The sequence below is a fragment of the Chinchilla lanigera genome, unplaced genomic scaffold (assembly GCF_000276665.1).
Source record: "Chinchilla lanigera isolate Chin_1 unplaced genomic scaffold, ChiLan1.0 scaffold00019, whole genome shotgun sequence".
Lineage (NCBI taxonomy): Eukaryota > Metazoa > Chordata > Mammalia > Rodentia > Chinchillidae > Chinchilla > Chinchilla lanigera.
Window position 1 is genome coordinate 27985740 of NW_004955420.1, and position 26143 is coordinate 28011882.

Here is a 26143-nt window from a genome sequence, read left to right on the forward strand (position 1 = left end):
TTCCGCCTGAGGGCTGTCGCAGAGGGGGACCCGGACCTCTCAGGGACCCCTTAGGGCCGAGTTCCCGAGGCCAGGCCACATCCACCCAGAGAAGACCTACGGGAACCCTCTGCCTCTGCAGCCGCGCTGCCCCTGACGCAGGCCCTCCGGACCTGGGACCGCCCTGTCACGCCGCACCCGCCTACGTCCCCGCGTCGCCATCTAGCGGCGAGGCCGCCTGTCCTCCCCCTGGGCAGCAGGGAGCGAAGGCTGGCCATCCAGCGTTAGGTCCCTGGGTCCATGCCGTTCAACCTTGTCCTACTTTGGACCTCAGAGGCAGGCCGCTGCGACTCCCTGCAACAGGCGAAGTTCCTGCCGGTGGGAGCCCAGTGAACTGGAGGGCACTGCCGGATGGGATGAGGGAGGGAAGGCATGAATGAATGAGTGAATGAAGTGAAGAATGATTGTAAACGGGCGTGGTGGCACGCGCTTGTAATCCCAGCATTCCAGACGCAGAGGGAGAGGATCGCCTTGAGTTCGAGGCCAGCCTGAACTGCATCGCAAAAGCTTGTCTCAGAAAGAGAAAATTTTTAAAAAATGACTGTAAACCGGGAGTGCTGGTGCACACCTGAAGGCCAAAGCAGGAGGATCCAAGTTTGAACCCAGCCTGGGCAACTGGGAGACTGCGCCTCAAAATATAAAGTAAGAGAAGGCCTGGGAGTGTAGTTCTGCAAAGACCCCAAGTCCAATCCCCAATACCAATAAATGTCGAACAACATTCCATCCATTAAACACTAGGGAACAAATTTCTGGTTGGTGGATTTGGACCACAGTTTATGACTGAATTCTAGAGCTAGGGAAAGTTAATAGTGCTAAGCTCTTGTGCTTGCAATCGAAGAGGGCTTTCTGATCTGTGCACAGAAAAATGAAGCTCAACAGCACAGCTATGGACCTGGGTCTCTGCCTCCTCTGTCTGCAGGTGACGATGCTAACAAATGATTTAAGCGTTGTCAGGGCTGCTTCAGTAGGGCCTGAACCTCACTTACTGCAACCATGGCGAGGAGGCTACTCAGCTAAAGTTTGGTGTACATGTTGCGGCTTTCTCTGTGGATACCGGCTGATGGCGGAATGGTCGACACCTCACAGGAGGCCCCTGGTTAGTGGGCAGCTCACCTCAGTGCCCAGCAGGGCAGCTGTCAGAGAGTCCAGACCTCACCCTGAGCAGGGGTTCTTGTGGTGCTGTAGTAACTGGTTCATGTCCCTATTGCCTGTGGCTTCTCTAACCTCCTGGACACCTCCTTCAGGCAGAATGGTTGGGCCTCCACTTGCACAGTACTCAATCCAGAAGGTCAGGGGCCCTTCAGACAGTTTATTAACACCGCACTCTCAGTGGAGTCAGCCCCTGTCCAACTGCGCCTCTTTTTAGGGCCAGCATCCACCCTCCTTCACTTTGGGTTGGGTTGTCTAAGGCAGCTGTGCACTGACTCTGCTGGGCCTCTGAATACACAGGAGCCAGAAACAAAATGACTCCAAGGCTCCACCCCCTCAGCACATTAGAGACCAAAAGAGAAGATGGACTTGGGTGAGGATGGGAGACCAGCACAGGACTGCTGTGGACCCTGGAAGGAGCAGAGGTGACTGCCCCCATGGAGCACAAGCCAAGTTCTTCCTGTGTGTTACATTCCCACCACCCAAAGTACATCCATGGGATACTGCCCTCTCTGTTTCACAGGTGAAGGAGTGGGGCCAGGGAGGTTAAGTCACATGGTCTGGAGGCCAGTGAAGAATAGGAGCTTATGTCAAGCCTTTTAGAGAAGAGGAAGGCGTGGATGTGGAGCTTTGTAAGCACATAGCGCACTCTAAGTGAGCTAGGAAATACAGGAATGTTGGAATAAATAAATGCATAGTCAGTAGGTCAGTGTTATGGTTTGTATCTGGGTATCCCCCCCCAAAGCCTCATGCGGCCATGGGGCAGGCTTTAAGAGTTTGATTATGGGTGTGAGAGCTGCACCCGCCCTGGGGTGGATAGTTTGCATATGTAAGGGAGAGGAAAAGAGTGCTTGAGGCCATTCCTCCCCCATTCCGCCCTGGTGTGTGCTTGTTGCTTTGCTGTGTTCTGTCACCCTGAGCTGTAGCTCTCTGCCATGTGCCACTCTGCCTTATAATCTACCAAGTACAGACTGAAACCTCCACGAATTGTAAGAGAAATAAACCTTTCCTTCCTTAATTTTGGGCATCAGGTATTTTGTCCCAGCAAGAGAGAAAAGTAACCAAGACAGTCGGGGGAGGAGTGGACTCAAGTTAAACATACAGAGACAGTGCCAGAGCAGTCTCAAAAGGCAGACGCAGGTGTGTGCTGCTGAGTAGGCTGTGCCCACTGCTACCTGCTGGTCACCTGTGACCACACCGGGCCACATATTAAGTCAGGGGTGATATGAGCGGGCTGAGACCCACACAGAACTAGACCAGACCTTCTGACATGAGAGGAGTCTTTATTATGGGGGGAGAGAGACATGGCACGCTGCCCAGCAGAGTAGCACAGCCCCAAGCTGAGCAAAGCGTGGGGTTTTTAAGCTGTTTTTCAGGGTGTCTGTGGGCCAGAACATTTTCCGGGAGGGGCATGTCCATGGGCCAGAACAGCCCAAGCAGGGTGAGTTGTTCGTAAGAGTTGAACGTTGGTTCTGCCAACACAGGTGAGGGCAGAGTTGGCTTTTGTCAAGGGGAACTGGAGTGGCACAGGTGAAGAGGAAGTTTTTATTCACTCCTTAATAAAAGAGCTTAAATCCCCCATGGTGGCGGGGGCGGGGGGGGGGTTGCCTTGTAACTTATCAAAGGGAATATTTTCACCAGGCTCATTTATCACAACTTGCAGTGACAGAGCAAAGTCCAGGTGGGCTGACCTTTCTGTGCCCAACTACTAAAGGCCTGGCAATGCTCTCGTGCTCCCAGACAGCAAGCATCTGTCCACAACTGCAGGAGTACAGCTATGGTGATCTGGGGCCTGGTGCTGGGAGCCTTGCTGGTGGCCGTCATGGGCTACCTGTGTCTTCCAGGGATCTTCCGACAACGCAAGTCCCAGGAGCCCCCGCTGGACAAGGGCCCCATACCCTGTGTTGGCCATGCCGTGGCTTTCCGAAAGAACATGCTTGAATTCCTGAAGGGAATGCAGGCCAAGCATGGGGATGTGTTCACTGTGCAGCTGGGGAACCAGTTCTTCACCTTCGTCATGGACCCCCTCTCCTTTGGCCCCATCCTCAAGAATACAAAGAAAAATCTGGACTTTGCGCAGTATGCCAAGGAGCTGGTACGAAAGGTGTTTGGATACCAGCCCTTGAATAGTGACCACCAGCTGATGCACTCCGCCAGCACCAAGTACCTCATGGGGGACGGCCTGGCGGACCTGAACGAGGTCCTGCTGGACACCCTGTCCCTGGTGCTGCTGGGGCCCAGAAGCCCAAGACTAGATGCCAGCTGCTGGCAAGAGGATGGTCTCTTTCACTTCTGCTACAACATCATGTTCAAGACTGGCTACCTGAGCTTGTTTGGCTGCACGGAGGATAAGGAGCAGGACCTGCTACAGGCAGAGGAGCTATTCAAGAAGTTCCGCAGGTTCGACCTTCTTTTTCCCAGGTTTGTCTACTCCCTGCTGGGGCCCCGGGAATGGCTAGAAGTGGGCCAACTCCAGCGTCTCTTTCACAAGATACTCTCTGTGAGACACAACCCAGAGAAGGACGGCATAAGCAACTGGTTGGGCTACATGCTCCGCCATCTGAGCGAGTGGGGGGCTACCCCAGATATGCTGGACAAGTTTAACTTCATGATGCTCTGGGCCTCACAGGGGAACACAGGGCCCACCACATTCTGGGCCCTCCTGTTCCTCCTGAAGCACCCAGAAGCCATGCAGGCTGTGAAGGAGGAGGCTGCCCAGGTGCTGCATGGGACCAAGCTGGAAGCCAAGCAGTACTTCACCTTCCGGATCAGTGCCCTGCAGTGCACCCCTGTCCTGGACAGCGTGATGGAAGAGACATTGAGGCTGGCAGCCGCACCTACTCTGATCAGGGTAGTGCAGGAAGACTACACCCTGAAGATGGCCAGTGGGTGTGAGTACCTGCTCCGCCGAGGAGACAAAGTAGCCCTTTTCCCCTACCTCTCTGTGCACATGGACCCTGACATCCACCCTGACCCCTGCACCTTCAAGTACAATCGGTTCCTCAACCCTGACGGCAGCCGGAAAATGAACTTCTATAAGGCAGGCAAGAAGATCCACCACTACAACATGCCATGGGGCTCAGGTGTGTCCATCTGCCCTGGCAGGTTCTTCGCCCTCAGTGAAATGAAGCTCTTTATTCTGCTCATGGTCACATATTTTGACCTAGAGCTGGTGGACCCTGACACCCCAGTGCCCCCTAAGGATCCAAGGCGCTGGGGCTTTGGCACCTCCCAGCCCAGCTTTGACGTGCGTTTCCGCTACCATCTGAAGTCTATGGACTGAGCTCAGCCAGTCCTGGCTAGGAGGGATCTGGGGTCTCCCACCTCTGCTCACCCCTCTGCACTGCCACCCACCCTCCCTGGTTGGGAGCCCCCTCCCCCTATGTCCTGGATGTCTCATTCTTTGGCCTCCTGGTCATCTCAAAGGGGTCTGCAGAACCACCCTGGGACAGAAAGTACAGTGGAAGGGCACTGTCTGGGGCCAAGTTCATGGAGCGAGGATGTCCACTTCCCCTACCCCCATGAGAAATGCTGCACCTTGCAAACCTCAGCATCCACCCTCCTAAGCCGCTGTCTCCCACATCCTGTGGACTTCAGGGTCTAGAAACTGTCATCCTCTAGTCAAGCCACAGGTGCAATTTTTAACTTTTGTTTTTTTTTGTCCTTTTGAGACAGGGTTTCACTATGCAGTTAAGGCTGGCCTTGAGCTCACTTTGTAGCCCAGGCTGGTCTTGAACTCACAATGATCCTCCTGCCTCAGCCTCCTGAGTGCTGGGATTACAGGCGTGCACCACTACGCCAGGCTTGCAATTTTTAATTTCTTAGTAGACATGTTCTTAAAAAGCCAAAAGCATAAAATTCATTTTTACAATATATTTCAATAGAGCTGAGTGCTTCCAAATTATTTGCATTTTGACATGTGACCATTCTAAGAATATTAACAAAATATTTTTACATTCCTTTCCTTTTGCCCCATCTTGGAAATCTGGGATGTGCTTTATCCTTGCACCACTGCTCAGCCCAGACCAGCCACATGACAAGCGCTCACAGCCTCAGGGGTGCTGGTGGCTGCCCTTGATGTCCTAGGTGTTCAGGGTGCTGCGTGGCGGCCCATGGGTCCGGCGCCCCTCAGGGTGCCCTCAAGCCTCCTCAGTCTACACAGTCACTGCGGGCTCGCAGCGGCCTCCCATCGCCCATGCAGCGTCCCACGCTGCTGCTGCAGCTGGACCCATGCACAGCTCAGGTTCTGTCCCATGCCGTGCGCAGGGCCACACCTCTTCCTGATTTCCCTGCCTCTCCTGCCTGGGTCACCCTCCAGCCACCACCCCATCGCCTCAGAGACACCCTCACTCCCTCTCACAGTCCCCTAGCTAAGTGACTTTGTGTCCCCAACACCTGATGCCTCTGAAATGTGTCCCCTCTGGCCACGGTGGTCCCCAGATTTCCCCATCCAGTATGGTTCAAGCCTGTCTGCTTTCTGCAAGTAGGGGCACTGCCTCACTGACTGCTCCAGCGCCTGCTGCTCCTGGAAACCTTCTGGGATTTCTGCCACCCAGCCCTACAGGCCTGTATCTCCCTGGGTTCCTCTACACCCTGTGTAACCCAGCACACCTGTTACGTGTCATTCTGTAATGTATCTCCTCCTGCCCTGTGTCCTAGCCTGGAACCTCCCAGCTTGTGATATCATTTTCGTTCTTCTGATCCCAAGCTCCAAGTTCACATTAAACGACAGAATCATGACAGTGCTTGTCAGCTGCCTGCCTTTGTGTCCTGACCCATTCCCACCCTTCTCCAGTCTCAGCCTTCTGGCATAGAAACAGAAACTGTGCAAATTGCCAGACATGCATTCCCAGGGTCAGGTGAGAGCGGGACAGTATTGCTCCCCAACTGTGGCTGCTGAAGTCTGAGCCGTGGTGGGGATGGGATAGATGAGGACAGAGGGTGGGAGCTGGAGAGACAGCACAGAAGGTAGGCCCAGCCCTGCAATACCCACAGCAAGGCCTGCCAGAGGGGCTTCTCCCTGCTGGCGCTATCCACCTCTCCCATCGACGCCTCCTTTTCTCCCAGGTGTCTGCTCTGTGCTGGGTCTTGTCAGGATGGAAGGTTTGCGTAGGGCAGGAGTCTGTCCCCAACCACCTGTGTGACCCACATACACACCCATGCACACACATAGGCACATGTGCACATCTGCCAAAGCTGGTGACAAGCCTGCCAGTGACACTTCCCCGGCGTTCCTTGTCCCACCCAACTACATCATGGGCACTAGGCCCTTTAGGTGCCAGGCCATGCTGCAACAGCTTGAGCTGTGCCATCTGCCCACTGGCCTGTGAGCAAGACAGAAGTCCCTTTGGGGCAACACTTCAGGAGCTCCAAGGAGAACCTGTCTTCCCTGTCCCAAAACACATAGCCACAATCAGAGGTGGAGCTTCACTCCCAGGATCGAGGGAGCTAGGAGTCCGTCCGGAGCAAGGGGAGCCTGGGTCCTCTGGGGGAGAGTAGAGGCAGCAGAGCTGACTCGGCTCCACAGAAGGACAGCAGGCTCAGGACATCCATGCCATGGGGATGCCAGCTAGAGCATGGGAAAAGATGAGAGAGGACAGGTATTATCATCAGGGTCCTGGCCTAGGATGACAGATCTCCTGCACAGGGGTACGATGACAGAGTAAAACACAGACAAGAGATATATATTAGTTACAAGGGGCACCAGGATGGTCAAAACCCAGTAAGGACTAATACCATGAGGCGTGGTGTCTGTGGGCTTTATGAGGTGCACAGCATGATTGTGGGTGTGCTGCTGGGCCGCAGGAAGCAGTGGGGGTGAGCTGCTGACACAGTCAAGTTCAAGAATTGAGGAGCAATGCATTTTGGGAAAAGTGCACAGGAGCAGGTCAATGTTAACCAGTAACCCAACCGCTAACTATGAGTGCTGAACCAGAAGGAATGTGCATGCCTCAAGTGCTCAGCTGCCACCTTAGCTTGCTGTGAGGCTCCAGAACGTCACAGACTGCTGGCCTCAGTTGTGGCCGCTGGCTTAATCTGTCCTTAAACCAGGCAGGAGTCTCACCACAAATCGTGTAGGCCCAGGACAGAATCTCAATATATTTTTGTCCCACTTTATTAATATGAATTACTGTCTGCTCTGTACCAGGTCAAGTTGGTCCTCAGCAAGATATAACACTCCTCAATCCTCTATTTACCAGCCATTTATTCCAAAATGAATAAGGAGAGAGAAAAAAATGCAATCAAAAAGAACGCAGTGAACACCCACTACATCCCAAGCACACAGGGAAGCACGGAGGATGCAGACTTTACTTGTGACAGTGCCCCTGGTCTCCTGTGCTCACCGCCCCTGCATCTTCGCTCCCACCCTCATCCCTTCTCTCTTGGGTCCATCCTTCCAAGCTCTGGGTCCAGTCATGCGAGACAGAAGTCACGAGAGGCACAGGGTGCTATGTGGTCCCACGACACGGAAGGAAGCGTTGAGTGCTACAGAAAGCTGGGGGAGAATCTCGTCACTGTGCCCCGGGGCTCCCCTCCACCAGGGCACAGGGGCGGGACAGTGTGGGGCCTTGAAGAGGATGCACTGAGCCAGCACTGTGGGTCAAGAGGGCAGCCTGAGCCCACACAGGAAAGGCATCTGTGAGCTTGGGCAACCCCAAGCGCAGGCCGGGCTGAGCGAGGCTATGCCCAATTCTGAGGCTGGGCCCCTGTCCCCACGACGCCCACGCTGTGCCAGCCCCTGGCCCTCTGAGGTTCAAGGGATGGGGGAGCAGCTTGGACCGCGCACCCTCCTGCCTGGGCTCCCGCCTCTGGCCTGTGCCCCTGCATGTCCCTGGCTTTGCCTGGATCACGTGTCCTCTGCAGCCACATGTCTGGAGTGTGGCAGGTGAAGGCTTTGGTGGCTGTGTGTAGGAAGCTCAGTGATCCCGTATCTTGAATAATCCGATTGTAATCAGGAAGAGGTTTATTTGGGCTTACAGGGTTTTTTTTTGAGGTGGGGGTTCCAGTCCCAGATTGGGCAAACCTGTTGCTCTGCCTCCCATGGGCAGTGTACGGAAGAGCAAACCGGCCACTTCATGGGCCAGAAAGAAAGAATAAAGAAAGGAGAAAGCTGTGACTTCACTGCAACCTCACTAGGGCCTGTCCTTAATAACAAAGCCCTCCCTCCCACGGGGCTCTACTTCACTAATGACACCCTGGGGGCCAGCCCCTTAACCCTGGGCGTATGGGGGACACTAGTGGAACCATCCTGGTCTCAGCCCCAGGTTCAGCCCCAACCTCCACCCAAGCAAGGGAGGACAGAGCCGCCCAGCCACAACACCTCCCATGGCCTCCCAGGTGCACTGTTGGGCCCAAGGACTCACCTGGGATGGGGCTTGGGACGGCGACAGACCGAAAAAACACACTGGAAGCAAGAAAGAGCAAGAGGCACGGAGAAGCAGAGCGCAGGAGAAAGAAGGGGGAGCAAGACGTGCATCCACAGGGCAGACACGGGGTCTGAGGGAGAAGGGGATCTGAGCCGAGGCCTTGGAGGACAGGTGTGACTTCATCTTCCTGGTGGCAGCAGCTCAGGCCGGTAGCATGGCTGGGATCCCCAGGGAACGAGCCTGGGGTCCCCAGAAACAGTCTGCGCCAGGATATCCCAGCAGCGTGGGCAGGAGGGAGATAGGGCTTGGCTGGGGGCAGGTGCCCCAGCAACCCTCGAAGGATTGACTGGGCTGTCACTGGGGGAGCAGTGCATGACAGCCAAGGGTGCCGCACTCCCTGGCCGCTGGCTGCCTGGCACGCACCAGCAACAGATGTGCAAAGTGCGGGGAGGTGAGCTGGGAAACCACTGCGGCCTGTGCGGCGGGCCCGTGGGGGAAGAAGTGGAGGAGGCTGAGAACTGGTTCCCAGGCCCCTGGTGGCAGGCACTCCGTGTGGAAGCCCAAGCAAGCTGGACCCGCTGCCAGCACCAGGCTGGCCTGGCCCAGCCTTAGTGACTCCCTACATCCTCCGGGTTCAGGGAGCCCTCGGCCAGCCCCTGTGCCAGTTCGTTCAGGCTGGTCATGTCCTCTTGGGCAGTGAGCCTGCTGCTCTCAGACCCCCGGGACACCGAGGCCTGGGTGGGGCCGGATGCCAGGCGCCGTCTGAGCGCAGTGGCCAGCAGAGCCTTCAGGTACTGGCGGAAGCGGCGGCTGGAGAAGGCATAGAGCACGGGGGTGAAGCAGCAGTGGAGGAAGGCCAAGCTCTCGGTCACCTGCATGGTGTAGTCCAGGCGCCGGCTGGCCTGGCAGTCCCCGAAGACCTGCAGGTCCAGCAGCGAGTGGAGGAACAAGGTGAGGTTGTACGGGAACCAGAAGGCAAAGAAGGCCACCACCAGGGCCGCAGCCATCCTCAGCGCCCGGCCCTGGCCCCGGGGCTGCAGCCGGACCAGGACGCAGCCGATGCGGGTGTAGAAGAAGATCATGGCCAAGAGGGGAAGGAGGAAACCTAGCAGGTTCTGCTGGAAGCGAAGGAAGAGCTTCCAGGTGGTCCCATGGCCCCCAAAATCTGGGTAGCAGCTCCACACGCCCTTGGGGTGCTCGTGTACCTGCACAAAGACCATGTCGGGGACAGAGATGGCCAGTGCCACGGCCCACACCAGGGCAGCAAGGAGCAGGCTCTTGGCCCGGGTCCTCAGCCTGTGCAGGGGCTGGGCATGGACGATCTCCAGGTACTTGTCCAGGCTCATGCAGCTGATGAAGAAGATGCCACTGTAGAAGTTGATGGTGTAAAGGGTGCTCACCACCTTGCACAGGAAACTGCCAAAGACCCAATGCCAGGCCACGGAGATGCCCCAGAAGGGCAAGGTCACCACAAAGAGGAGGTTGGAGATGGCCAGGTTCAGCAGGTAGACCTCGGCCATTCGCCGGCGGGGCACATAGCGGAGCAGGACCACAAGCAGCAGCAGGTTGCCGCCCAGGCCCAGGATGAAGACCAGGCTGTAGAACACTGGCAGGAAGACACGGGCGAAGGACAGGACCTCGTCCTTCGTGCACACCAGGAAGACCACTGAGTCCAGGTAGTCGTAGTCATAGTAGAAGCTGCTGTTCTCCACAGCAGCATCCTTTGTGGCGAGGGGTGGAGGGGAAGCAGTGGTGGCCATCACGGGGGTTACTCCCAGGCCTGAGGCTCTGCAGTGGGGTGAGAAAAAGAATTCAGTGAGCCCCGTGTGCCTGTCCTCTGCCCTGGACCACAGCAGCTGCTGCCCTGGGATGCCCCATAGATGCAAGGGCACAAACTTAGGGGAACCATCGTGTCTCCTCAGATAAGTGACTTCACTTACCTTGAGTTTGTTTGAGCGGCTTTGCTTCTTTATTTTTTTCCCTCACCTTTTAAAAAATCTCTAATGTCTTCAGATTCTTCTTTATTATTGTGAGATACCAGCTTGCCAATTTATCATATCTTAGCACCTCAGACTGAAACACGGAACATTCCAGATTCTTCCACAGACTGAAACACAGAACATTCCAGATTCTTCTGCAGACTGAAACATGGAACATTCCAGATTCTTCTGCAGACTGAAACATGGAACATTCCAGATTCTTCCACAGGCCCCTCACTAGCACCCTGTCAGTCTCTGCCCTTGCCTCTGGCTACTTGCCTCTAAGCCCCATAAAAATATACACATGGTATTCCTTCTTAAAATTGTAAACAAGTGAAACCAGAAACTATATTTGAAGGAATATGGGCCAATGGAGGCGGCAGGAGGCAGGGGAGTGGCAGACACAGATTCCAGATGGCAGCTGCCAGGGCAGGAAGAACCACAGGCGGGAAAGGCATGGACCCCAGTGATGGCATGAGCCACCGTCTACTTTGTCCTGGGACAGTGCTTTCCCAGGACTGTACTGTATTATTAAAAATACTGCTTATATATTGTAAGTAGCAGACTGCAGGTATTTTCTTTTTTTTTTTAAATGACTAATAACCAGTCATAGTCATTGGGCCCAACACGGCAGTCCAAGTGTGCAATGTGTCACAACCATGTCAGAGGAATTAACACCAACATATCCATCACTTTGTCATTTCTTTGTGGTGAAAACCTTCGAAACCCTTTCTTCCAGCTTTTCTGAAATGATCAATAAATTACTGTTAACTATAGCCCCCCACTGTGCTCAGCTTCTCTCATCTGGCTGTAACTTTGTGCCTGTTAGCCAATCTCTCTCAATCCCCCACGCCACCCTGCCCCTCGAGGCCATTCCCTGCTTCTGGGAGAGGAATTTTCTTGTTTTCCACCTGTTAGTGACAACAGACAGTGTTCACTGTAATGCGCCTGGCTTTTCTCTTTTAACACAATGTCCTGGCCAGGCATGGCGGTGCATGCCTGTAGTCCCAGCACTTGGGAGACTGAGGAAGGAGGATTGCAAGTTCAAGATCAACCTGGGCTACACTGCAAGACCCTGTCTCAAAAACAAAAAACAAAAAAAAAAAAAAAAACAAAAAACAGGGGCTGGGGATTTAGCTCAGCGGCAAAGCGCCTGCCTGGCAAGTGCAAGGTCGTGAGTTCGGTTCCCGGTACCGGAGAAAAAAACAAAAAAAAAAGAAAAAAAAACTACAATGTCCTGCATCTGGCACAAATGACAGGATTGTATGATATTTTATGGTGAATAAATCCTACTATGAAAAAAACCTATTGTGTGTCTATGGCACACTGTGCTTACCCACTCACCAATCAATGCTTAATGAGGGTGTAGTCCCATCTTGGCAGCTGTGAACAGTGTTGTACAAATAGGCTAGGGCAGGGCAGGTGTCTCTTCAACATCCTGACTCCATTGGGTTTTTTTGAAAATGCCCAGTAGTGTGATTATCAGATCATATGCTATTTCTTTATTTTTAAATTAAATTTATTTTTAACTGATACATGAACCATAAAAATTACATGTATTTATGTGGTACTGTGTGGTGTTTCAATACATGTAAACATTGTATAATATTTAAATCAGGTTACATATATCTGCTTAAACATTCTTTATGGTCAAAGACTTAAAATCTGCTGGGCACGGTTGCACACTCCTGTAATCCCAGCACTCGGGAGGCAGAAGCAGGAGAATCATGCTGTGAGGGCAGCTTGCGCTACATAGTGAGTTCAAGGCCGGCCTGAACCGACCCTGTCTCAAAAAACCTTTTTTATATATAGTAGAATACAGGACTCTAGTTTCATTCTTCCGCATGTGAATAACCAGTTTTCCCAGCTTTATTAATGAAAAGTAGTTTTTTGTTTCTGTGTCTGTTTGTTCTGGGCAGTACTGGGGACTGAGCCTAGGTCCTCACACATGCTAGGCAAGCACTCTACCACTGAGCTACATCCTCAGCCCAGAAAAGAGTCTCTGAAAGAGAAGCCTCATGTGGGCTGATGCTATGAGTCTATCGTGAGCTAAGAATTGTGCTCAGACCTGTACTGTGTTCCAGGCGAAGCAGAGAGACTGACTTCATGCTCAGCACGTGAAATTACTCACTCGTAGGGAAAGGGCTTTGGGAGCAGAGAGCTCCCCAGCCTCTGCTCCAGATTCTGATTCCTCTCCAGGAGGAATATTTGGCCCAGCCAGGCAAGGGAGCAGGGCCACTGACAAGGGGCTTGCAGGTGGGAGCGTCACAGGCTGAGAGACACCAAATCAGCTCTACCCGCACGTGTGCGTTTCTTTCCATACTCTGACTAAGGTGAGACTGAACTTCTGGGTATATTCGATGCCAGTTTGTATTTCTTCTGTGAATTATGTATTGTTTTCATGAGTGGGGTCTTGTTTTATAAGAAGTCTCATATGCTATGGACTTTGCCTTTTTTCATGTAGACTATAGTCCTTCCTAATAGGAGTTTTGCCTTTTCTTTTTTTTAGGGATCTTAGCAGTAGGATTTCGGAGGAACTGTAGGTCAGGGGCTTCCTCTGCCCCTGTCAGTGCCACAAGCTCACAGCGATGGACATTCCCAGGGCCGCCCAGGCACAGCCAAACTTGGGTCATCCCACGCTGTAAGCTCTGCCCCAACCCCAGGCTCCTACCAAACAGTATCTGGAGCAGAGGCTGGGGAGCTCACGTGCATGCTCTGTCCCGGCTCCAGAGCACCAGGGGTGCTGCTCTATCCAGGACCCTGCTCTGGAGCATGGCCTGGCCTCCTTCGCTGCTCCTGCACTCTCCTCCCGGGGTCAGGGACCTCCTGGCCCTGGGACCCTCTCCCTTCGGGCAGCAGTAGGGCTCCCCATGGCTGATTCCTTGGGAGTCTGGGAGCTGCTGGGGCCCAGTGCAGGGCGCCCTTCTGCATTTGAGCTTGACTGGGGCTCAGATACCAGCAACTCCACAGCAGCCTTTCTGAGCTGCTAGCATGGCCTTGATCTTGACCTATTTTTCAAGTCCCTGACTTTTGCTTCAGCAAACAACTAAGGCTGACAAATGCTTAAATCACAGCACCAGGGGTCAGGGTCAGCCGGTGAGAGCTGGTCCAGCGCTGTCAAGGTCGCCCTTGCAACACTATCCCTTTCCCACACAGATTTCAATCTGGTGATCTGTCCCTCGGAATCGGTCCAAGTCCTCTGCCTCTGGGACAACCCTCCCTTCCCTCCCCTCCATCAGCACTGCCAATGATGACCTAGCACCCAGCACCCACGGGCACCCTCACATCCACTGAGGCCACAGCACCCGAGGAAGGGGTTGGGAGCCCCCTCTGACCCAGGTCCCCAGGAAGTCATCAGCTGAGTAGCGCCTGACATGTGTCTTCAGATCGCCTGGCCCAGTGCCTTGGCCTCTGCCCCGCCCCACCCAGCAGGTACCAAAGGGGACACCGGGAGTACAAGGACGCAGGTCTTAGCCAGGGGTCAAGGTCGTGCCCTGGCAGTGCTTTGAGGAGCCCCCGGGTGCAGCACAGCCTCTGTCCACCCCATTCCCACCCCCAGCCCGGGGACTGAGACAACCAACGCAGCAAGAGGGACTTTGCCGATGCGGTCAGGTAAAGGCCTCAGGGTGGGGGTGATCCTGGACGTCCACCTGTGCCCAAGGCCATCCTGAGGCTCCTTGTGAGAGGGAGACGGGGTGTCAGGAGCGCAGAAGGCGAGGAAATGACGGAGCAGGGGGTCTGTGTGACGCAGTGGCTGCCATGCGGCAGGCAGCCTTGGGAAAGATATCCCCGAGAATGCAGGAGGAGCCGGGCCCTGCTTCCCCTCCTTAGCAGAGGACAGCACGCCTGTGCTGCTCGAAGCCACTCGATGTGCCGTCAGCTGTTCCCAGCATCGGGGAGTTCACACAGGGCCGAGACCCGTGTCCTCAGAGTCCCCACTCGGGGACAGCGACACGGCGGCATCTCCCTCCTCACCGCGCGGGAGCAGACCTGAGGGGCACAGGCCGCGCACCGCCCGCGAGCCCGTGAGAACCTGGTCCCGTCTGCACTCCAGGCTCTGTCCCCAGCCCTCGCTGCCCTCTGCCTGCGCCTTTCTGCTTTCCCTTTTCCTTCCCTTTTCCTCACCGAAGCTTCTCCAGCAGCACCTGGAGAAGGACAAGTGGGCAGCAGTCATCCCCATCTCAGCATAAATGAGCAGTAGGTAAGGCGCCCCTGGGGGAAGCCCCGCGGGGAAAGCTTTGGGGAGCTCGGAGACTCCCACAGGGCTGGACAGGAGACTTGGAGGACGAGGGCTGTCAGGCGAGGCCCGCAGTGCAGTCGGGTGAAGAAGGGAACCGCCGTTTAGCGCGGGGTGGAAACAGGGACCTTTGGTGGTCCTGGGGCTGCCGGCCTCCGCTGGCTACAGTCCCAGTTCACAAGACCGTCTGACTGAAGGGATTGCCCAGGCCTCCCCCCCACCGCCTTGCCTCTTTCCACAGGGTGCAGCTGGGGCAACCAGGGGGAAGATAGGGCCACAGGCATCAGGACAGAAGGCAGCTGCGCGCGAGCAGTCTCACTTCATCCTCACTACAGCCAGGGCACCGTACTATCCGGATCTTCACTTCCTGGAGGGGAAACTGAGGCTTCACAATTGCCTGCAGCCCGGATTGGTGCCCGAGGGACCAGGATGGGAGGCCCTCCCCCGGGCCCCTTGCAGGATGCTCAACTTGCATCTGGAAGATGAGGCTCTGAGCAAGCAGGGGAGGGCTCGGCCGAGTCTGTGTGGCACTGGGCCAACTCACCAAGGCCAGCCCTGCACTGGGGACAATGGGAACATGGACACCACATCGAACGCTGAAAACCAGGGCTCCTACTCTCCAGAGCCCCCTCCCTCTCACCCACCCAGAGCTGCCGCTCAATGCTCCCCAGCAGGGCGCCGATCAGGAGATCAGGATGCAAGGGGCCGGCCCAGCCCATTCAGCTCCCCCAGCCTCACCCTCTCCACCTTCCACATTCGGCCCACCCACACCCCTCCCAGCCGGGAGCTCTGAAGTTCAGGGCCACGTGTCGGTCCCGCTTGGGTACTGACCATGTCCCCATGCTGTTTGCTACATAACTGGTAAGAGGTGAGACTGATCAAATAAACAAGGTAAAGCGTAACCTCAGCAGCTGCCCCCGTTTTTGGACTGGAACACCAGGAGAACTGTTTAAGGTCATGTCCAGTGGACAGGACCTTGGCTCTTGGCGTGGAATCTGGAAATCATCCTGACCCTCCCCTCCCTGCCCTAGCCCGGCACTCAGCACTCGCTCCTCCGCTGACCTCCTGGACATGGAGGACACCTGCCTCCCGGTGGCCGCCGAGTCCCCAGCACAGCACAAGGCTGCCCTCAGAGAGCCATCTAACCAAGGGCTGGAGGCAGCCTCCTCTCTCCGGCCCTTCTCTCTGGCCTTGTTTTTCCCTTTTTCTCCCCCCACCCGGTCTCCTGGATGCTGTGGAGCTGAGCCACGCTGCTCCCCAGCTGGGACAGCTCAGTGCCCGCAGCCCGGAGCCTGTGCCCAGGCAGCGTGACCCACGCAGGCGCCCTCTGCCCTGTTTCCACGTGAGCCGTGTTCACTGTCCTGTATCACAGGAGGTGGCCCCGTGACCACCCCCGCCCGGAGGCTCCCCGATTGCTCTCAGGATTCTGGAGTGTGAGGGTCGCCTGGGACGGCCCCTCGGATCCCCTGCCCAGCCCACTGTGGCTGGGAACGCTGCGGCAGTTCCCAGTCACACTCTGGCCGCGGCATCCAGCCTGGGGCTTCGTCCGAAAGCAGAGATCCTGACCTAACCGCAGCCATTCTCTTCAATAAAGCTGCAGCCGTTCTCCTCTCTGCCACAGAACTCAGCTAAATCACGACTTGTCATCAAACCGAAACTTCTGTGAATGCGCTAAACACACTTTGCTACACACTGCTGTGCTCACCACGAGATACCAGGGCCTTCAGCTATGCTTATCTCAGTTTTGTTGTAACGCCCCCTGCCAGCCTATACAGAGGACAAACTGCTTATCATCAGCGCCTCAGCCTGTGGAGACGACACCTCCGGGCTGCACCGTTGTTAAACAAAGTTTCCTTTCTTCTCCTAAGCTCCTGGCCGCTGCTGACTCAATTTTCCTGAAACGCTGGGACACAGGCGGCCGAAACCCTCCTGCTTGGGGAGCCGGTAACCGAGCGAGGTCTCTGCGCTCGTCTTCCTGGACTTGGGAGAATGGCAGACGTTAAGGTCTAACTCTGCACATGCCTACAGCACTCACTGCAGGCGGGCTCCGTCCCCAGAACGCCACCTGAGCTCATTCTTTCCATCCTTGCGGCAGTTCTGCGCAGGCAGGGTCCCGATCTCCCCTGCACACGTGAGCACACCGAGACCCAGGGGGCTAAGCAGCTGGCCCAACGATTAACAGCTGCGCGGGGACTTGAAGCCGGGCCAAGAGTCCACGCTAGCTCCCAAGAAAACAAAGGATAGGGCCAGAGGTGGAGAAGGAACAACAGGAGATCCTGATGGCTTGGGACTGTGACAGGTCAGAGGCCAAGGACAAAGTGTCGCGCTAGGGCAGGAGCTCCCAAAAGACCGACTTGGGTGGAGCTACACCCACCCCTCACCTGCCCTTGAGGTGCCCTCCAGCTGACGCCTTCCTGCCTGTAGCCCCATTATGAAAGTGAGGCTGCCCTCCAGGACTCCCCCGAATCAGACTTTCTGTCCATAAAGTGAACCGCCCACGGCGAGGGCTGTGTGTCTCGGGTGTCCACATGGGATCCACAAGGGCAAAGCGTGGCTGCATGCGCGGCCCAGGAAGGAGGGCAGCGCGGACTGACCCGTTTGACCTTCAGTTCAGCTCATGCATGTCCACACTGCCGTTCGCTCTGTTCTGTTAGAAGCTCACGCTCCCACACACGACATCCACACCGCTCAGAGAATATAACTGCAGGTGTAGGGTTCCTCCCTCAGCCCTACACATACTAAGAACCCGAATGCTCACAGCGACCCTGAGACAAGGCCTGCTTTACCACGGAGGAACGGAAACTCAGACAGGGAGAGAAATATTCCCCAGACACACAGCGGACACAGTCAGTTTTCACATCTGCAGATTCGAGCAGGCTCAGGTCACAGGGACTCAGATAAAAACAAAAAGCCGCACCTGTGCTGCACAGGTGCAGACATTTCCGCGGTCATCCTTCCTCTAGCAACAACTCCCTCCCCCGCGTGCGCGCTGCATCCGGTTTATACGCAACCTGGAACTGACTTAGTCTCTGCTCGGATGAGGGCACGGTGTCCCTGCTGTGACACTGCACACAGCGGGAGCTGGCACGTCTGACCACAACGGGAGACCAAAGAGTTGAGGGTCCTGGAGGCCATCCCCCCCGTTGAGCATCCAGGGACCCCGGATACAGCAGCCTTAGAAATCAAGTCCCTGTGGCTGGCTGCCCAGCAGGCCCCAAACAGCCCCTCCTCGTGCTCAGACCCCCGGGAGGGGAAGGGCGCCCCATGCAGACCCAGCGTCCTGAAATTCCCACGGGTTTCTGTGCTTCCCGCAGTGACAAAGGGCTGAAATTCTCAGCAGTGAGACTTTTCCGCTGACGAGTTCCTGCCCCGCACACCCTGAGCCATCATGACTAAAGCACTCTACTACGTTGCTGGTGGGAGTGGGAACTGGTCCAGACACTGGAAATCACTGTGGAGGTCCCCAAAACACTAAAACTGGAAACTCCATTCGACCCAGCTGTTCCCTCCTAGGTATCTTCCTGAGAGTTAACCACAGCATGTGACAATGATCCTTGCACACTCGGGTTTCCAGCCGCACAGCTCATAACAGCTAAATTGTGAAAGCAGCCTGTATGTCCATCAACAGAAGAATGGATATAGAGAATGTGGTGTTTACACACCATGGAGTACTACTCTGCCATAAAGAAGGATCAACTTGAGCCGTTTGTAGGAAAATGGCTGCATGTGAGACGGTAATGGTACGTGAAATAAATCAGACACACAAGCTGAAATACCACATTGTTTCTCTGATAGGAGAAATTTTAAGTACAGGTAAATCAAACAGCAAAATAAAAGACAGGTAATAGGAAACAGGGAGATAGAGCTTTTGTGAAAGGGAAGGGGAAGAAGAGGTGCAGGAAGGTGGGGAGAAAGAGAAGTAAAAAGAATTGAGAGTTTTCACATCCACGTGCCAACCCCCAAGAGGAGCGTGGTCCTTACGTACTGCAAACACATGCTAATAAAAATTAAAATTTAAAAATGCACCACAAGAAAAAAATTCTTAACACAAAACATCCCAGCTGTACTTGGCCCCACACGCCCCGGGGTCCTGCTCACTAAACAGCGGGGAGCAGAGCCTCTGAGATCCGGCCCACCCTCGCCCACAGCCTGTCCCTGGTAGACCCCATCTCTCACCCCGACCGCGATGATGCCTGTCCCAGGAACTCGCCACTGTCCCTCCTGACGGTGTGCTCCAGTCTGAAGAAACCTTCCCTGAGTCCCTTAGTGCTGGTGACCTGTCACTGCCTGCATCACCGCCACCATCGGGCCTAGGGCCTTCAGCTCCTCCGGCTCAGTTCCATCAGGAGCGGTGACACCGGCCCCAGGCCCGCAGGGACCACAGGGACCCAGGGCAACGCAGCCAGCCAGGCCCACCGCCCCGGGCTCTGGCCTCTAACTCCCAGCCCACGGCAGAGAGCGCTCTCTCTTCCTTCTTAAATATTCTCCCTGACTTACACACACAACACGTTCAGTGCAAAGTCTGGAAATATGTGGGAAGCAGAAAGGGAGCTGAAAGCGTCGTGAGCCTCACAGCCCCGCGGCCACGGACGGCTCGGCACGCTGCTCTGCCTTCCTGCGGGGCCACGTCTGAGTCCTGGCCCTCCTGGTCCTGTGGCCCTGTGCCCGCCCAGCAGCCCAGGGGTCACCGAGCTGCCTGTGAGGCTCTGCTCCCCACGCCCCCGGGAAGCCACATTCCGCATTGCTTCCTGGCTTTTATCGGGGACCAGGATGTTTGCGACCTCGACGGCGCCTCCTCCCAAAGCCGGCTTCCGCGAGCGCACAGACCCAGCGCCTGGCGCTCCGTGGAGCTGCTGCCAGCGGAGAAAGAGCGATTTTCGGTCTTTCCTCGACTGTTCTTCCATTCTGTTCTTTTCAGCCTTCCGCCGTCCCACGGGGGCTCCCTGGGCTTGTATTGCAGCAAGACGCCAAGTTCAAAACGACGCGCCTCGCCACCCACTGGGAGCGCGGGGACCCAGACAGAGTAGGAGCCATCCACTTTTTGCTTTTCTTTGCGCTGCTACGAATTGAACCTACGGCCTTCACATTGAGCTCATTCTCAGCCCATATTTATTTTTTTATTTTGAGACAAGGTCTTGCTAAATTGCCCAGGCTAGGCTTGAACTTGCAACCCTCCTGCCTCAGCTCCCAGAGCGCGGCAGTCACAGGCGTGCACCACCACACCCAGCTTAATCCACCTCTTCCGGGCTCCGGCTGAGCGACCCTGCGCTAACTAGTCAACTTCTCTGAGCCACAATTTCCCCATCTGGAAGACGATGCCTCCCCTGTGGGATTGTTATGGTAATTACTCAGGCTCCCGTTGTTCCCTCCCCAGCCTGGACAGGAGTAAACTGACTAAACGACAGCGGAGGGCTGGGGCGGGTGCGAGGGGCTTAACGTCAGGGGAGTAAGGAACGGCCCGCGAGGGGAACCTGCACAGGGGGAAGAGGCGGGGTGCGGGGCGGGGGGTGGCGCAAAGCCCGGAGGACAGGGAACCCCAGGTCTCCTGGGCGTGCCAGCTCCTCAGCGCCAGGCTGAAGAGGGCGGCGTCCGCAGGGCGCCCGGGGGCAGCCAGGCCCCTGGGGAAGGGATCGACTCCGAGGCCGCCGGCCCGGCCAGAGCAACCTGCACCCCGCTGCCCCGACCCCCTCCCCGAGCCCCGCGCCTGCGCACTGCGCGGGTCTAGGTGCCGTCGCGGAGGCGCTCGGGCGCGTTCTGCAGTAAACCCGTCCTGCGAGCGCCTCCTACCTCTGCGGCTTCTCCTCCCTCCTGACGACCGTCCTGGGCGGAAGCTCCCCGGCCCGCGCTGTGACCTACCCCAGCCCTTCGCGGGGGCCTGCAGGGCTGTGCGCCCCGCACTGTGAAAGCAGCCGGATGTCCCGCCGGTCCCGGGGGCTGCTCCCCTTCCTGCACCCTGCAGCCTCTCTGCCCACCGAAGGCTGTGGCCGCAGCTCCCCGGCGGCGGCGGCCCCCAGGACCCCACCCGTCCTGTCACATCCCCGGCTCCACCCGGCTCCTCCAGCTCCCATCCGAGGCCAGCGCTGTTACTGACTGGTCACCCCGGCGGCAACTCCCTCCTCCGTCCCTCCCTCCTAACCCACCACGTCCTGCTGTTCCCCACCCCACCGGACCAGAGTGGAGCCTGAGCGAATGCACGTGTGTGCAGCACGGGCTCCGCAATGCGTGCTCCAGTGTGCGGTCCCTGCCCCAGGGTCCTGGATCAGGTTGCCCCCTCCCTCTCCCCCAACCTGCTGCCTCCACCCTCCCCAGACCTGTGGCTTCTGCCAGACTCCAGCAAGCACCGGAATTCCCACCAGGGGATGAGGCCCCAGGTTTGGGGCCACACAGACCTGGCTTTGAATCTGACTCTGCGTTTACTGCTGTGTGACTTAGAGACGCCGGCTTTACCTCTCTGGGCTCAGTTTCAGCGTCTGTGTGGGGCGTGGGACAGTCCCCTGGACAGGCATCAGAGGCCCAAGTATCCCCAAGAGGTGGACGTGGACTGAGACGTTTGCCGTTCTCTGGGCCCGCAGAGCAGAGCCCAGGCTGCAGCAGGTCCTCGTGCATACTGGAGGGGCAGGCACTGCCCGAGGTGAGTGTCCAGGCCTCTCAGGCCGGTGTCCCTCAGCAGCCCCTGCAGAGAAGCAGCCAGAGACCCAGTTCCCTGCCCAGAAGCCCCTAAACTCCACGATCAGAGCCCAGCTGCCTTCCCCTGGCTTTTTGCTTCTTTGTTCTAAAATTGTTAGACTTGCAAAAATAACGCCCAGGATCCCCGTGTACCTGTCCACCAGCTTCCCTGGCACTTGTGTCTGACGCAGTCACACCGGCAGATGCAGGCTGGGCGGCGCTGCTAGGGCCTCGTGCTCTGGTGTGACAGCCGGGGGCTCGGTCCCGTGATGGCGCTAAGAGGTGGGGCCTCCAAGGTGGTTCCGTGGAAGGTGCTGGGCCGTGGGGCCCCGCCTCACAGGATTACATCGGGCAGAATGGGCTGCTATAAAGGAGCTCGGCTGCTGGCTCTCCGCCTCTCCCTTCCTGTCTCACCTGTGACCTCTCCTGCTACAGGGACACCCCCCACCTCAAGGCCTTTCCCGGAGCTGAGCAGATTTGGACACCATGCTCTGGAGCCTCAGAACTGAGAGCCAAATAAACCTCCTCTCTCTATAAGGTTCCCGGCCTCAAACACTACGTTATAACAACATAAAATGTAGCACACAGATCTTATCAAATGTCACCTGTCATCCCACTAATGCTGTTCTGGGGCCAGGATCAAAACCAGAACCCACCCCACAGCACTTGGCGGTCTCTCCTCCACCTCTCCGTTCCTGGACAGCTCCCCAGCCTTGCCTCCTCTTTCACAGCCTTGATGGTTTCTGTCGGAGACCACTGCAGAGTGGCTCCGAGCAGGATTTAATATTAACCAATTGGCTTTTCGTGTTTGCTTGTGAGCTGTCTGACTCAACTCCAGTTAACTTAAAGGAGACTGTAGCTGCAGACATCGCATTCCTGCTGTGAAGGCCTTCCTGGAGATAACATAGTTCTCCTAAATTAACATAACGTATTACTTGGAAAAGTCCTGCCCAGATTCCTGCCTTTTCTTGAGTATCCTCCTCCTTTGTTTGTAAACCAAATAAATATGGGCCACCCGGAGCAGTCTTTGGCTAAACTCTGAGAATATTAAAGTTGGAAGAGAATTAGTCCCTCCTGGTACCCTCAGATCATTGCCGTTGTCTCATTTATTTAAGCCTTTGCCATCCATTTGTTTGGGAGATTTCAGGCCTGATCAGCCTACAATAACTTAGGGTTATTTAACCCGGTTTTCAATAGGTTTCGAAGAGTTTGTAGAATGCCCCAGGTCCCAGCTTCTTCAAGCTCGGGTTGAGGTGATGCATTGAGGTCAGGACACCCCACATCTCCTCTGTGCATCATATGCAAGCTTCATGATCCCGAGGTGTCCCTTTGCCAGTTACAAAGGGATGTCATTGGGGCCAGGGGGTATCTGCCAGGTTTCTTCCTGTGAAATTAGCATTTATCCCTCCTTAATTAATGAGAATCTTCAGGACAGATACTTGGAGACAGCTTCCTGTGTCTCCTATTTTTGCTTCCTAATTTTAGTGTCTGCTGATGAAATTTTCCAACAATTATTGCTGTGGTGTTTGCCAAGTGATGAATTTTCTCTTTCCATCATTCTTTCTACACTTATTAATTGAAATTTTCTGTTGGAAGGAGTTAGTCTCCCTCCCCCTCTCTCCCTCCCTCCCTCCCTCTCCCCTTTCTGTCCTGATGGACTCATAAGTATTCACTGTAGTCCATTACTATTATAATTTATCTTGCTGGTAAAGTCCCATCCTCTCTTCAACTATCTCAGCCCATCTGCTTCCTGTTGAGCTGGCTTCCCTGAAGAGATGTTGCCAGACACTGTCACCTGCCCCCCATGTCACGCCCTGAGTGGGGACCTCGAGGCCTTGGCCGGACAGCTGGGTCTCCCTGCCACCCACTGAGGTATCTTCCCAGCCAGACCTGGGCTTTGCTGGAAGGGCAGATTGCAGCCGGAAGTGTGTCATCACGCCAGGCAGGGAGTTCCAGCGGCGTAGAGCCGGCCAGGTGGCCTGAGGTCTTCCCCTGCTGCGGGGTCACCCACTGTTCCTCTGCAGAGCTGGCTTGCACTCCGCCCTGGTCCCTTTTCTGCCTGCAGCAGGGAAGATTAGAGAAGCCTGGGAGGCTGCCTGCTGGTAGCAGCTGCCCATTCCTTCCAAACACGTGCAGGAAGTCCCCTCCTCCTAGGAGATGGTCACCAGCTGTCTCCACGCGCCCGGGGCAGCCAGAGCGGTGAGGGCAGCACGCAGCAGCCGGAGACTCCAGCCACAAAAGGCATGCTTGCCGGGGGTGGTGGGCAGCCAGAGGAGGCTAGGCCGCAGCTCTCGCTCTGAAGAGGAGGACGCTGCTGCCCTGGGTGGGGTGGGCCCAGCCTTGAGGCCGGGCGGCTGGAGCACGGGTCTCTCCCACGGGCTGCGGGCAGACCCGGCAGCTTTACTGTCCCGTGTCCTCGATGGGCTTCCACCTTCACACTGGGGGCACATCTGCCGTCTTGGTGAACAGCGGCACTGACCCATCCTTCGCAGGCGCCGTCAGGCTTTGTCCCCGCAGGCCTTGCCTGTCTCCCACCACCCAGCGGCAGCCCCCAAGCCTCTCCAGGTCCCCTGGTCCCGAGTCTGCAGACAATATTTCCGGAGTAAATCTGTTCCCTTCAGCCTGCAAACTCCCCACCGCAGGGCCGCATCCGTCTGCAGAGAACCGGCACTGTCCCCACCCCCAGCAGGGACTCCAGGACACAGGCCCTCAGGGTCAAGAGCGTGACCAAGCTGTGGCCTTGCGGCTTTGCAGCGGGAGCCTGGCTTGGCCCTGCCTCGCTCTGCCTCACTCTCCTTTTCTCTGCCTTCAGGGGGACGTTCACTCCCTTCCAGCTGCTTCTCTGCCTCCGCTGGTGTCCTGAGGCTGAATTCCTGACCAGAAAACCTGCCCTCCCCTGGGAGCTGGGTTGGCGCACGAGTTTACTCACTGAGAGGAGATGTGGGGGGCCAGCACCTCAGACAAGCTTCTTCCTGTCGCCCACTGATGGCACAAGAGGAAGGAAACTGCTCATCTCACCTCTTCCATTTCCTCTTTCTGCGCCCCCCCCCCCCGTCCTGGTCCCCTCCCTGCCCACCCTGGCCTGCACTGCGGCCCCTGCAGTGCGTGGAGCCTGGGAAGGGCTGCTCCTGCAGGGGAAGTGTACCCGCTCCACAGTGTCTAGCCTCCTGCCCGCCTTCCAAAGCTGCACACCCACTCATGCATCACCACCACCGGCCGGCTGCCCCCCGTGCACAGGGCTGCCAAGACCCAGCGAAGGAAGGCAAAGCTGGCTGCCAAAAGCACAGTGGACGTGAGCCCTGTGGCCCAGGGGACTCCCGCCCCCACGCTCTCCCACCACGCCTTCTTCATGTCTGCTCTGTTTAACTCTCCGCTCCTTCCTGCTTCCCGTCCTTCCAACTGAGACCGGCTTCGCTGCTCAGCACAGAAATCACACCTTGCCAATCTAAAGACCCCAGGGCAAAGCCTTACCGGCGCTTCAGTGGGGCAGACGCTCCAAGATTTATCAAATGAGCCGGGTTTGGTGGTGCTCACCTATTATCCCAGCCCTTGGGAGGCTGAGGCAGGAGGATATCCGAGTTGGAGGCCAGCCTCGGCCACACAGTGAGACCCTACTGAAGACAGGTCTTGGTGCTTTTTGCACACAGGAGCTCCACCACCGGGGTCCTCTCTGGCCGGTTGTACAGAGCTGGACCCAAGGGTACTCTGTCTCTCACTAGCTGTGATGTCCTGCTGGGACACCGAGAATTTGCCCCTGGGGACCACTGTCCAGTCTTCTGCAAGTTGGTGACCGGAAATGGACGCCCATGAGGTCATGGTGTCATGAGACGCATGAGGTCAGAGATGGCAAAGAGCAGTCGCTGGGCCTGCACGTGGGTGGGTGGCAGGCCGCTTCAGGAGCCAGTTTCATTTTCCGGGAACTTCTTTCTCTTAATTTTGGGGGGTAGGTGAGTTGAGACAGGGTCTCCCTGTGTCACTCAGGCTGGCCTCGAACTCTTAGCGATCCTCCTGCCACAGCCTCCCCCAGGTGCTGGGAGGACAGGAGTGCACCTCCACACCTGGCATCTTAAACACCTTCAGTGTCTCCCGGAACTGAAGAACTGAGGCCTGAGGCCTTGCCTGGCCACCCTCCACCCTCCACCGCTCCTGTCCAGGACACCAGCCCCGCCCAGGCTCCGACTGATGCCCGCCCAGCCCGAGCCCGGGCCAGAAGCCTCTTTCAGGGATCAGACCATGTTCATCCATCCAACTCCCCACTCACCCCACTTTGCCACAAGGAAAATCCAGCACAGAGAGCTTAGTAATTCTGACCCGAAGCCTGGGACTCGGGCCTCCACCCACTTACTCAGTTAATGGCGCCTCTCTTCCACATCCAGATGTTCCCCCTTCAGAGGAAACAACTCTGTAATTGTATGAAATAAGTTGTTTACTATGGAACTTTCCAGACACATCCTCCAAAGTGCGGGGGAGTGTATGAACTCCCATACACCCACCAGCAATCAGCGTCAAGGGCGGCTCGGCAGTGGCTGATGCGCCCGTTCTTGTGGGATTTGGGGCCAAATACCAGACCTCGTGTCACTGAATCTGTAAATATTTGAGGAAGTGCTTTTAGAGCACAAGGGCTTTGGGGCAGAGGGGTTCAAGTGCTTGCCTGACACTCACGAGGCCATGGGCTTGATCCCCGGCACACAACACAAACGCACACG

At 56.4% G+C, this 26143-nt stretch overlaps 2 protein-coding genes and 1 long non-coding RNA gene across 21 annotated transcripts in view; 2 read left to right on the top strand and 1 right to left on the bottom strand.

The window, feature by feature from the left end:
* The first annotated feature begins 2327 nt into the window (after positions 1-2327).
* Positions 2328-4898, top strand: LOC102019604 (7-alpha-hydroxycholest-4-en-3-one 12-alpha-hydroxylase). Its single transcript, XM_005383508.2, has one exon. It carries the CDS (start codon positions 2966-2968, stop codon positions 4469-4471), a length of 1506 nt encoding a protein of 501 aa, XP_005383565.1. The 5' UTR covers positions 2328-2965; the 3' UTR covers positions 4472-4898.
* A 148-nt stretch (positions 4899-5046) lies between these two features.
* The window catches only part of Ackr2 (atypical chemokine receptor 2), a 29418-nt gene continuing 8321 nt past the window's right edge, over positions 5047-26143 (bottom strand). The window contains exons 1-6 of one of the 19 annotated variants that reach the window (XM_013513599.1): positions 25783-25798; positions 24367-24419; positions 23328-23496; positions 21591-21801; positions 10496-10662; positions 7288-10343 (exon numbers count right to left, since the gene is read on the bottom strand). In XM_013513599.1, coding sequence (XP_013369053.1) covers positions 9164-10315 — 1152 coding nt within the window. In that variant the 5' untranslated portion in view covers positions 10316-10343; positions 10496-10662; positions 21591-21801; ... (1 more) ...; positions 24367-24419; positions 25783-25798 and the 3' untranslated portion in view covers positions 7288-9163. The other 18 variants (XM_013513600.1, XM_005383513.2, XM_005383510.2 and 15 more) reach the window with 18 other exon arrangements.
* Positions 19963-22087, top strand: LOC106148387. The gene is made up of 3 exons (XR_001233800.1): positions 19963-20111; positions 21233-21402; positions 21873-22087. It is a non-coding gene; the product is annotated as an uncharacterized LOC106148387 (long non-coding RNA).